The 13,027-nt window shown below is 29.2% G+C and overlaps 1 protein-coding gene across 1 annotated transcript in view; it reads right to left on the bottom strand.

The window, feature by feature from the left end:
• The window catches only part of LOC111677477 (nephrin), a 138,433-nt gene that overhangs the window by 25,377 nt on the left and 100,029 nt on the right, over positions 1-13,027 (bottom strand). The window contains exon 8 of the mRNA XM_046955322.1: positions 11,216-11,347. Coding sequence (XP_046811278.1) covers positions 11,216-11,347 — 132 coding nt within the window. The remainder of the gene's footprint in view (positions 1-11,215; positions 11,348-13,027) is intronic.

The following is a 13,027-nucleotide window of genomic DNA, read 5'->3' on the forward strand; positions in this document are numbered from 1 at the left end:
TCAATTTAATTAAACACATGGATACAATCATCTACTAAAAAAAGGATTTTATTTATCCATTTAATTCTATAAAGATAAAAGAAAGTATTCCATATTGCTTCTATTATCTAGCTATATCTTCCTAACTAGCAAAATAAGTTGTTGCTAAAATTAAATTTAAATTTCATAAAAATGAACATAAAAACGAAATAAGTGTGTTTATGATTGTTTAAAAGTTAATTTACGGATTTTTTTTATAAAATCTGTTGTTAATAAAAAATAAAAATATAAAATAAACGGTAATTTGGCAACAATTTTTCCTTTGTTCTTTTGAAGACACACACTTACTTACACAGTTGCAGACACACACACAGATGTGTTTGTTTAGATTGTTTTTTTCACTCATCATATTTGTGTTGTTATTGTTGCTGCCGTTTCATTATTTATATTTTTAACTTCTTGTTTATGGTTTTTTGTAACTTTTCATTTCCGCTTGTGATTTTGCGACAAGATGACATTATGTTTTTTGCCAGTTTTTTTTTTATATTTATATTCTCATACTCTAAGCAAAAACTAATGGCAAATAACGAGAAAAAGTGCGAATTATAATGGGGGCATTAGATTGAGATGGGGATAGGGGTGGGGTGATTAGGAGTATGAAATAAATGAATGTACAATTGAGTGTAAATTTACATGTAAATAAATACAAACAATAAATGTTTAAAACTGCTTGACATATTTAAAAGGGTATATGACAGCGGGGGAGAGAGAGAAAATAAATACACTCGCAAACAAGTGTAAATATGTAATTTTCTTTGTAGGCTTATAACATTTCTTAGGCAATAAAATGAAAAATAAATAAATAAATCTAGAAAAAAATTTAATTTGGCACATTTAGTTCTTCCTGCTCTTTCTAGGTTTTATTTCTTTTGTCTTATTGTCTCGTTAGTAATAAAATATATCACCTTTTTAAGAAAAGCCATGTAGATTTACTTAAAAGTAAAACGCACGTGTGTAAGCCAATTTGCACACATAAATACAAACACACGTGTTTATGTGACTTTCTATTAGACAAAAAATTACTTTTGCTATTTATTTTATTACACTTGGTTTTTATAGATGTTTTAAATTCTTTATCTCTATAGTAAAGTAAAGTGTATAGTATGGGTTAGTATTGGAATTTAAGGCACACAACTTCAAGTCAGAGTTCCAATTCAAATTATAAGTATATTTTTTGTGTGTATAAAATCCAATTAGTGGACTACAGATTGTATGAGTACTATTTGGTCTTAGTTTGTCTTAGTTTGGGTTTTTACATTTTATTTTTTTCTTTTGATTTACTAAAAACATAAAATTTGAAACACAATATGTATTTCATATTGTATTTCCCAAATTTTGAATTGTATGTATTTAAAAAATTAAAAACTTTTACACGTAACATCCCAATACTTATTAAAATATTACTCATACGATCTGTCGACCCCTTAAAAAATATTTATTAAATTGAACTTTCATCTACAATGTTATGAACAAATATATTCCCCCTTAAGTTAAATATAATTAGTAACTACAATTCACATACTTCTTGTATAACAAAGTCCATATTGAAACGTTTCAATTAAACTAAAAATTAATTTATCTCCTTGTCACTTCTACTCTGGCTATTAATTTGAATTCTCATGTACCCACACCCATACAAATCGAAGCAACACACCCATAAAAGGAGCTTTAAAGAAGAAGCGAAGCCAGTAAATGAAAATTGTCTTAACTCTAATCATATTTAAACTGGTATACCATAAAATAATATTGTAATTAAATTTTCCCTCATCATTGTCGTACATATTCATAACCCTTCCTATAGTTTTTATGTAATTTTATATATCAGTCTGTTGTGCATTGTACTTTATTGCCATTTTTACGTCAGTCAATAAGAGAGTGTACGTATGTAAGTGGATGTTAGTAAGTATTTATCGTAGTTTTTCCTTTGACACCAATTAAAGACACTTTAAATAATAGTAGTGATAAATTATTATGAATATTTCCTTCCATTAAATCCTTTGACAATATGCAGTTTTTAGGAGCTTCAGATTTGTTAAATGGTTTTCTCATATGATCTTATTGACAAACATTGCAATTTTTATCTCCCAAAGAAGCATTCAGAGAACAAGTTCTGTGGTAGCTATTTAACCTAACAAGTTATTCATCAGTCCATAGATTACTGCCATCTTCTTTACGTCCTCCAACTCGATCTCAGTCGTGCTATAAAAGTTGAAGGTACTTCCTCACATGCATCAGGCAGTTTGCAGTGAAATACCAGAAGGCACTGTTTTGCCAACATGTTATTATTTTCAGTCTAGGAAGTGATCTATTGATTCACTTGAGCATAGTCGCAACGTGGGCTAGTTTTCACTGTTCTATCGATACTTCAATGGAATATGTTCCTCTGAAATTAGGGAACTTGTTCTCGAATTATATAAGAATATAGCGTAACACTAGTCTTTCTTTAAGAATACAACTATTTGTGGTGGATTGGCCGCAAAACACTCTACAGAAAAATTCATTCTCCTGCAGAAGTATTCCCTGCAACTGTCGATATAAGAAGATTTAAATCAAATATCCACAAACACTACTCCCTCAATCCTGCTTCCCACACCTATTTTACTATCGCAGGCTAAAATGTAAATTACATAAGAATATATTGCCGAAATTTGCCGAATAAATATTGTTTTTTCTGTTCTGCAGTTATTGCTACAATTCAATCATTACAATTTCTCCTGACTTATACAAATTTACACTACTGTAAATGAGCAATCGAGTGTAATCATGCATATTCCTATTAAACATTATTTATTTAAGCTGTAAGCGTAATTTTTTAAAAAAACTGTGCATTATTTTGCCGAATTAAAAAGATACTTATAAAGAATTTTAAAACAATATTCAGTTTGTTACGTTTTATTTTTTAGAGAATCAACAATTAAATACCTGAAAAAAACATTATAAATATGTATTATTGATTGATTGATTGATTTGCCATAAATTAAACCAAAAATACATAATTTGCTTTTGCTTAATGAATTAATAAAAATTCAAATAAACAACTTTGCCGTGCAAAAAAGAAAATAATAAAAAATGGTAATTGTTTTTCCACTACAAAGCCATCAATTGTGAATTGGCATAATTTTCTTTTTATTTTATAACACAGAAAAAAAAAAAAACAAATTTAACACAGCAAAAAAAGTATATTTAAGTTTAAATAAAAACAATAAGAAATCGTAAAAAAGATCTATAATAAATGTGGCAGAAAATAAATGAATGAATTAAGGAAAATACAAAAATATAAACGAAACGTTGTTTGTTTTCCAACATCCGTTGGTTCATTTGTTGTTGGCTCATTTGTGTATAAATTTATTTTGAAAAAAAAAAATATTTTATTCTGGGTTTTTTATTATTCTTTATTCTTCATACTAAAGACAACGAGATGTTGAGTGGAGGAGTATTGAATGAATTCCATAGTGTATCCTTGAGGTCAAGTATCTTATTATTTTTTAAAAAATCATTTACATAAATGTTGTAGAAAAATGTGTTTGTATTTGTTCGAATATTCGTGTCTGTAGGTGTAAGTGTGCAAGCGTTTTCTTTTGAACAGTTAAACTGTTTTTCTCGTTTATTTTTTCCCATATTTTTTTTCTGTTGTATCCACTTTATGCAATTGCGTAAGTAAATGGTTAAAGGTCGCATTTTAATGAAGCAATAAATATATGAATTTAAATATAAACGGGGTTATAAAAATTATGTTAAAAACTTACTCATACACTAACAACTACATTTCGTTCACTCACTCATTTTTATTGGTCCAACTTATTCAGTTTATTTCTTTCAATTTAATTTACAGATTACACAACATTTTTCAACAAGAATTATCATTTGTGAAAATATTTTTTTAGTTCTTTTGTTGTCAGTAAATATTGCATTTTTAAGATGAGCATTTTCTTAATGTAACTTTAATGTGCATTTTATAAAGTTAAAGTAAAAAGGGAAATTTTAATTTGTTTAAAATATATTATTTTATTAAGCCGGCATGAAAGGATATTCCATAAATAATTTATGAATGTATGTGTATTAATTTTTATCGCACAAATAATGGTTTGTTATACTCAGGTGATTGATATTTAATCACCTTTTGTATTTCATTTAACATACAGCTAAGTTATAGATAATATTTCCGTATTATTGGCTGATCAATTATATATTATATTTACGATATAAGGTTTATCGAATTTAGTGAAATGCAGCCTTTTTTCCTCAATAATATGAATCATTATGTGGTTACCATGATTCATTATATGCTTATTTTTTAATTATAATATGATTGATTCAAACCATACTATGACTAAGATCATAATATTATTTAAAACATATTAAAATCATGTATAATAAGGATATGATGATTTTTTGTAAAAATATAATATTATTAGGTCAAGTTATGATTTATATGAACAATTTATATTTTATCATATTATGATGTTTTTGATACAAATAATCATTGTAATTTGACTACAACAATGTTGCACTTAGATTATGGTTACCACAATGACAGACAGCAGGTAGAACATTGATATGAAAATGTAATCAGTGGGTCTAAGAAAATTTTAAAAGAATTACAAATTATGAAGATAGATGGACTAAATGGGCTAAAGAAGACGACCATTAATGTAAATACAGAAATTTCCACATGTAATGACATATTATAATTTTGCTTTATATTTATTATTAAATCTTTTTCTAATTTTAAGAATATACATATATTTAGGACAGTTTATGTTGGAAAATTAAATCAAATAAAGAAAACTTCCGTGACTATACAACAATTGCAACAATTAAACATAAAACACACTGGCATCATTTTCATGTCGATAATGATTTCAGGCTACAACTATGTTGCAAAACTAATAATACTACTCAAATGTAAACAAAACCCTGCAGTTCAGGGTGACTTTAATGCATTAATGTTAACATAATTACAAAGGTTCTGTATTTCTCTATGTATTTACTCTTCTAAATAAAGTGCAGTCAATAATATGAAAAATATGTAAACTTTCTACACTATTTATTACTTAGAGAAACACGAAAAAAGAACTCCCAAAGAAGCGAAAACAAGTTGAATTTACATGGAAATACTAAAAAAGATCTTAAGAAGTGATGATAAAAACATATTTCAAACGACAAAGTTCTACACATTTCTTCCAATTGTATTCATAGCTTTAAAACTGACATTTTAATCGGTGTTGTCATAAATTCCAATAATTAGTTTTTTAAACTATAAAAATGGATTGGTCTCATGAAATCAAAAGTAATCGGTTTTATGTCCGATTTAAAATATAATAATAATATAATATAATATAAAAAACTATAACATAACGAATTTTTTTTCAAAATTGTAAAATAGGCTAAAAAATTTAAAAAAATAAAAAAATAGAATTTAATTTTTTTAAATAAAGTTTTGAAAAGGAAATTAAAAACGTATAAAAACGAAAAAAGCGAAAACATCCAAAAACTCGAAAATATGCCTTAAATATGCTAAAAAGTCAAATCATGCAAAATTATGCTCTTATGGGTAAAATATGCAAAAATATGCTCTAACAAATTGATGCCAAAATTCTCAAAGTGGTCTGAAACATGTAAATATCTTATCCATGAGTCCATACGACGCACCACAAAAAACATGCATTTGCATATTTTGGTTTCCTTGCAAATAGGTAAATTACACGCATTTATCAATAAACTTCAATTTAAAATTTGTTTAATTCAAAAAATTTCTGTACAAAAAATATACCTTCCATTTAAAAAAAATATATTATTTTCGTTTCTTTGGAAGTCAGTAAACATCACTTTCACAGAAGGTAAAAATTACTTTAGTGCTACTAATAAATGTTATATTTTTGGAAGTACAACGTCGATCTTTTTATAATAAAAAATAATAATAAAAGTACAAAGAAAAAAAACAGATCAGAACAGAAAGGCTTGTAAAAAATATTCTATATCGACCAATAGAGCAACAAAACTGCTGGTACATTATACGCTAACGTTTGCTTGTGTATAGAGAAACAACAGCAGCGTTTAATTCGTTCATAACTGTAAAAATAGAATTAAAAGTAGAAAAAAGAAAGAAAGAAAGAGTAGAAATTACAACATTGTAACCAATACATGTTATGACAACTGTGTCATTTATACTACAAATACTACTTATTGCTGCTACCAGAGATCCTGCTGTGATAATTTGCTGTTGTTTTATTACTGGATTTTCTATTCATTTACTTTGACACTCACTTACACTACTTCACTGACATACATATACAAACACCAGCACGCATTAACTTTTGTATTAAATAGTAAAAACATTGTAAATTTAACAACAACTAACAGTAGCATAAAAATGGAACAAATTACCAAAGAATTTTCTCAGTTTTAAAAGTGCCCAGTGGTTTTATATGGGATCAAAGCATATTTTGTAAACTGAATAGTGTCCTGTAGACTGTTTCAATACGCAAGGAGCTTTCTTCTTAGATTTAATAAACTCTTTTCTTCACTTTAGCCAGAGAGTTAATTTTTACTCTTTGTCTATCGCTGCTTAAGTTTCTTTATTGGTGAAAAAATAAACCCAATAATTATCTCTTTAGTCGTTTAAATAAAAGACATTTTATTAATCCTAATCACTAATAGTTGTAAATTTTTGATCCAATTGAGAGTAGTTGTAATCACTTAAGGGTCAGTCGATTAGGTGCTAGAACATCCATTTGTTAAAAACCCGAAGAACAACAAATAACTACTGCAAAAAGAGGTAACCCTAAGTGGTATGTTCCATTATTGTCACTCCGAACTGCAGGGGTACATCAACAACTATGAAATTACACAAACAGCAACAAAAATATGAAGGAAACTGAACCCTTTATGCTAAAAGCTTTTATTGTTAAAATTTTTAACCTTTTATTACAAAAGTTGAAGTAGTATTTAGTTGTTGTAGTTGTTGCTGTTGTATGTATTAGTGTGGCATAGTGTCGAGTGGGAAAAAAATGTCTTTGTGTGTAGTGTCGTTGAGTATGTGTGACAACACTTTTTTACGCCTAATCAACGTTGGAACTTCATTACAGCAAAAAAAATAATAAAGCAGCAGCATCAACATCAAATCATCAGCCCAACGAAAAGGAACAGGGTGGGCTTAAGTGTTTAGAAAAAATAATAATAAAAAATGAAAAAAAAAACTGAATTTTATATTGTAATGGAGGCATTAAAAAAATATGTGTGTGTGTATAAATGTAAGTGCCAGAAAAAAGGGGTAGATATTATTTTAATGATTTTATTTGAGTTGTATGTTGGCAGGGATGTGTTGTAGATCGGATATGAGGAGGAGAAGGAGAACGAGGTGATTTGACTGGAGGGAAAGTGGCATAAAAAACAACTTGTCTCATTTACAGACAGTTTGATAGACATGGCAGCAATTAGCTTTAGCATGACTATTTATGTATTTATACATTCCCTTTAAAGTGGAACAGCAGAAAAACAATGACTGGTTAGTTGGGTTGGGTTTTATTTGCTTGATAGCGAAGCTTTTAATGCAGCAATTATAACAAAACATCAAAACACATAAAAAAGCAGCCTGTGTTTCCTTTTTAGCTTTAGCATTTATCTACAACAGAGATTTTATTTGGCTTTTCTTTTTTAAGGCCTTTTTTTGTGATGAACACTGGAATTTTTCTAGATCAAATTAAAGCTTTAAGTACTCATAATTTTCAGTGTTTATTATATGTAAAATTATTCAAATCTTCAAGAGAAGAAAATTTATTCCGACTCACACATTTATGTGTCTATATATACACTTGCCAACTCTTCAGCAAATGAATAATTAAATAATGTTGTTTATCATAAATAATGAAATCAGTTGCAGCAGCAATAGCATTAATAATAATGACATAAATTCCCCTGAATTAATTTTATATTTAGTTATACATTACACAGACATAATTTGATATATATGGTTTATGTTTAATATGTTAAAAAATTTAGTTTATGTCCAATAGTTTTTAAACTGTTTTCTTATGATATATATAAAGTCGCGAGGGATCCGAGAGCTAAATTTATATGTCTGCTAATATCATATACTAAGAAAGTTTTGCGTCCCTCAAAGTTCGTACTATGATAAGTTTGAATTGTAATTTGTTTGCATTTACACCGTGACAATTTACGTATGTATATAAGGAGTGAGATCGAAAAATTCTTAACATACATATATGTTTATAAAAAAGAAACCACTAAACTTACAGCTTTATTTTTTTTTATTTGATTCAAATTATTATTACAATTTACAAAAAAAAAATATTTTTATAGTTTTAATCACTAGTGATGAAATTTTGAACCCTTTTCGGAAACCCTTCCATTAACGTTTTTATAGTGCTTTCTCTCACTTTGCTCGAACATGTAGTCTATCTCCGTTTAAAATCTACCACACTTTTGGACACCTTTTTTGTACTCTTCAATTCCCTTTTAACAAGAGCCCAATATCTCTCCACTGGCCTTAGCTCCGGGCAGTTTGGAGGATTTGCCTCTCTTGGTACAAATACCACATTATTGTTCTTGTACCACTTAAGGGCTTGTTTACCATAGTGACAGGATGCCAAGTCAGGCCAAAAATAAGTGGACACATTATGAAGTCTTATGAATGGAAGCAGCCTTTTTTGTAAACATTCCTTGATGTAAATTTCGGTATTTATAGAGCCCGTTGAAACAAATGATTGGCTTATTTGCCGCAACTGCATATTGCTTGCCATACCAAGAACTTTCTGGGAAATTTTGCCTGCTTTTGGGTCCTAAACTTTTCTTCAACATTCCCTCGAGCATCAGCAACATAAAACTTTTGACCTGGAAGTTGCGAAAAATCTGCCAGAACATACGTTTCGTCATCCATTATGCAGCAAGAATATTTTTTTATAAAACTTGACTTCAATTTCCGTGCTCTGTTTTTGGCCTCTAAATTTTTAGCAGCGTTCCTGTCAGGAACTTTTTGAGCCTTGTATGTTTTTAAACTTGCATTAGCTTTAACTTTTCGTACCAAATACTCCGAGCACTGAGCTAACCGAGCTGCTTTCCTACCGGATGAGTTGGGAGCTCTTTTGAAAATGCGTTCTATTTTTTGGCTTTAATAACATTGGTACTGTTTAATAACATTGGAAACAGTTTGGCGGCAGACCTTTGTATGCTTGGCCAACTTTTTGTAAGACCAAGTTGGGTTTTGTTGAAAATATTTAATAATTTCAGTACGCACTTTTTTCTGGTCACTCATTTTAATCAGATTAACAAAAAAATTAATATAATTGACATTACACATAATAACTGACATGTTTTTCAAAGGTAACTTGATCAAAAAAAAAATCAAATAATACTTTGGTTGAAAAATGTAATGAAAAACGTGTGTTAAGAATTTTTCGATCTCACTCCTTACATATGGAATTTTCGATACAGTATACGTACACTTTGCCCAAGTACTTGAACTAAGTATTTAATATCTGACCATTGCTGTCCTGTTGCTTAACTTTCGATGTGCAAAAACATCACTATTTGGAAGCCGGCAGAGGCAAAGCTCATTTGGGTCCAGGTAAATTCCATTATTTTACCATGCTAAATAAGCAGGTTTCATATGTGATTGCTCGTCGTCTAAACATTTCCTTAAGTCTTAAGTCGACAAAAGCAGGACAATGGCAGAGAAATTCACTTCCGTTTACAACCACGCAAATGTAATTGTGTCTGTTGAGTCGACAACAGCACCTAGCCGATAGATCACAGTACGAATCCATCAAATAAGCCGAAGACTTTATTCTAATTCACAGAGAACACACTGAGGTAAATCAGATATAAAGAGAGTTTTCTCTGAACATACCTAGACAAAAAAGGAAATTTCAATGGTATCACATGTATAAGATGCCTTTCATTCAAAATTTTTCAGCCTAACTAACTTCTAATTCATCCATGTAACAGATATTGCAGAAGTATATAACCTTATATGTGACTGCCCAGCTCGGCTAGTGTGCATACTAAGATATTTTGTTGAAAGTTATTTACTATCGCATCTATAAATTAGTGCAATACTAAGACAATAAATTCCTTCAATATTCTTTTTGAACTGATATCCTTTTTTTGAAGTTATCAAAACAACAATTATTATAAAATAATTCATGGTATAGGCAATATAGTACAATAATCATCATGTGAAGTTAACTTGAATGATAATTCAAATGAAGCATATTACCTTCTAGCTTCAAATATAAAACTGAGATCGGCAAAAAGAGTATATACCACACACACACACATGTAAAAATAATACAAATTTATTACAAGTTGAACAGTTTGAAATTTTTGTTTTAAAAATACTTTAATATTTCGTTAACATTCTAATTAAATATGTATGTATATGTATGGCGATAAACGGCTGTCATATACCTATGACAGCCGCTCAATGTTCTAAAAAAACACTAAATATTCACAGCATAAGTGAAGAAAAATAGACCGACACAATTCTACAGACAAATCAAGGGTGAACAATAGTTAAAGCTTTAATGTAATTTTAATTATTTTTTAAGAATTCACTTTATGCATGGCGCACGTTACATGGATGAATGGATTACAAATTAATTATGCGCATGCATGTAAAATTTGTATTCCTTCTTCATTCTTTTATTTTTAACAACGTACATATTTACTTACATTGTCTATACAATGTACTCGTTTTACTAAATGGTTCACAGTACGAAATGGTTTTTAATAGAAGTAATATTTAAGCCGTAATAAAAGAAACAAAAAATATATGTAAGCCAACATAATGATATGTGTCTAGGAAATGTGAATATTTAAATGGAAAATATTATATTTAATAAAATAATATTTAATTAACTAAAAATTTAAGAAAATATTCTATATTTTTCATATTTTCAGGATTATTTTTTTAAATTTTCAGGAATTTTTTAACTAGCCATTTAGAAACACGTAGAGGGTATAACTAAGAAGAAATTATAATAGTGATATTTTTGACAATAAGGAAACTTGTCAAAAAAAAGTAAAAAAAATTCTATATGCTATATGTTTCCATTTTTGTCTTTAAACATTTTCTCTATAACTTAAAGATATATATTTATTTGTATTTATTGATATAGATTATACATATATAAATAATTTATTATTATCTACTTACACAAAACATTGACTGTATGGGTGGAGACAACATTCTCCGTTAACTGCATGTTGAGACCGTGACAGATGACAACCAGCGAACGTTTGTTGGGCTCAATGACAGCCGTTATATTTGAAATTGTAATCCAGCCACCTATAAAAATGTAAAGAAACAAATCAAAATGAATAAAAAAAACGAATACGAATGTATAGTCGGCAATGTTCGCCTATAAGATACCCAACACAAGAAGGTGTATTGTAAATGTGGATTACTTTTTAATAATAAAGCGTTTAGTTTTTTACCTTCATTCCGAAACATTTCAACAATTTGTGGACAAAAAAGTTATCTTCTAAATTAGTGCAATACTAAGACAATAAATTCCTTCAATTTTATTTTTGAACTGATATCCTTTTTTTGAAATCGACTCAGGAAGTGAATCTAAACCGATTGGTATACCGATTAGGTGGGTTAATTTCGATGTGCTTTATGTGGACGCCTGCTGTGTTGGCCTATTTAACGGTGGTATTTCTTAACCAGTGGGTGAGCTTGTTTGCGACACATCGCCCCACTCTGCTTCTTTTACGCCGGTGGAAATTGCTCAAGTCTCTTGCCATAAAAGCCCCTTTAGAGAATAACAGGTGTCATTAGATAATCTAACCTAATCTAACCCCGACAAAGGAGAAGGCAATCACTGCTTAGAAACAACAAAAAGGGACACCCCCCCATCTGATGAAAACACTATTGATGCTGTGAGAAATGTCGTGTCCCTACAAACACTCTCATCATCTTAACCCTCACCCCAGTGCATTCTCGGACCTTATTTGTCGCCCAACCACACTACTGAGATGGCTTTTGTTGTTTCGGCAACAGCACACCCAGGGAACGCAAATGGTGATTCGAAAAATTATTTCAGTGGTATTATAAGGTATTATAACTCCACAACATTTCAACGAGCTTAAATCACTACTTTAACCAACACTTCTTTTTTCCTCCGAATCCTTAGAAGATTTAGGTCAGGATCCATTTCTACCATCAAATAGAAGTATCCGATTGTACGTTCCACTTTAACACATCAGCTCAATTGCAACATTTTATTATATTGCCCTTATCCCAAAAATATATATGTTTCACCGTGTACAAATCTTTTGACCAAGCAACCCCATCCTGTGAATTTGTGTTTAAACCACAGCCACTACGTAGATTCCGAAGAAACCTCAACCAACTGACTAGTCAAGGCAAAGTCTAAAATATGGCAACGTCACAATTACCTGCAGGAAATTTATTTACAGAAAGTATTGGATATAGAATTGGAAATGCATACATCAAGATATTTTAAGAAATATGTTTCTCGAATTTGTAATTAATGATTATGATGTTAGAGACATTCTCCATGAAGATATTTAAAAATATTATTATTCGATTTTCACTTTAAAATTTGTATACGTTTAAAAATAAGTTACTTAAGATTTTATTACCAATTTTATTAAACTGGTAAGTATAATTATTTTAGGATAATGTAGAGTATAAAAATAATTCCCTCGCAGCCTCGTAAGTGATATAGAATTAAAAATAAAAATTTATGTAAATGAAGGAGGAGATTAAAATAGACTAAATAAATACATACATATACATCTGTATACAATGAACTTGTATATTTATATTTAGAGTAAAGTAGGGAAAGACAATTTGCGTAATTATAAAATATTTTAATCAAATATGCACACATTCATTCGTTTGCCGTTTGACACACGATGACACAAGTACGAATGTAAATGTGAATGTCAGTACTAGGGGACTTCTGTGTGAGTGAATGAATGAATATATACTTTTTGT

This window comes from Lucilia cuprina, chromosome 6 (genome assembly GCF_022045245.1).
Source record: "Lucilia cuprina isolate Lc7/37 chromosome 6, ASM2204524v1, whole genome shotgun sequence".
NCBI classification, from domain to species: Eukaryota; Metazoa; Arthropoda; class Insecta; order Diptera; family Calliphoridae; genus Lucilia; species Lucilia cuprina.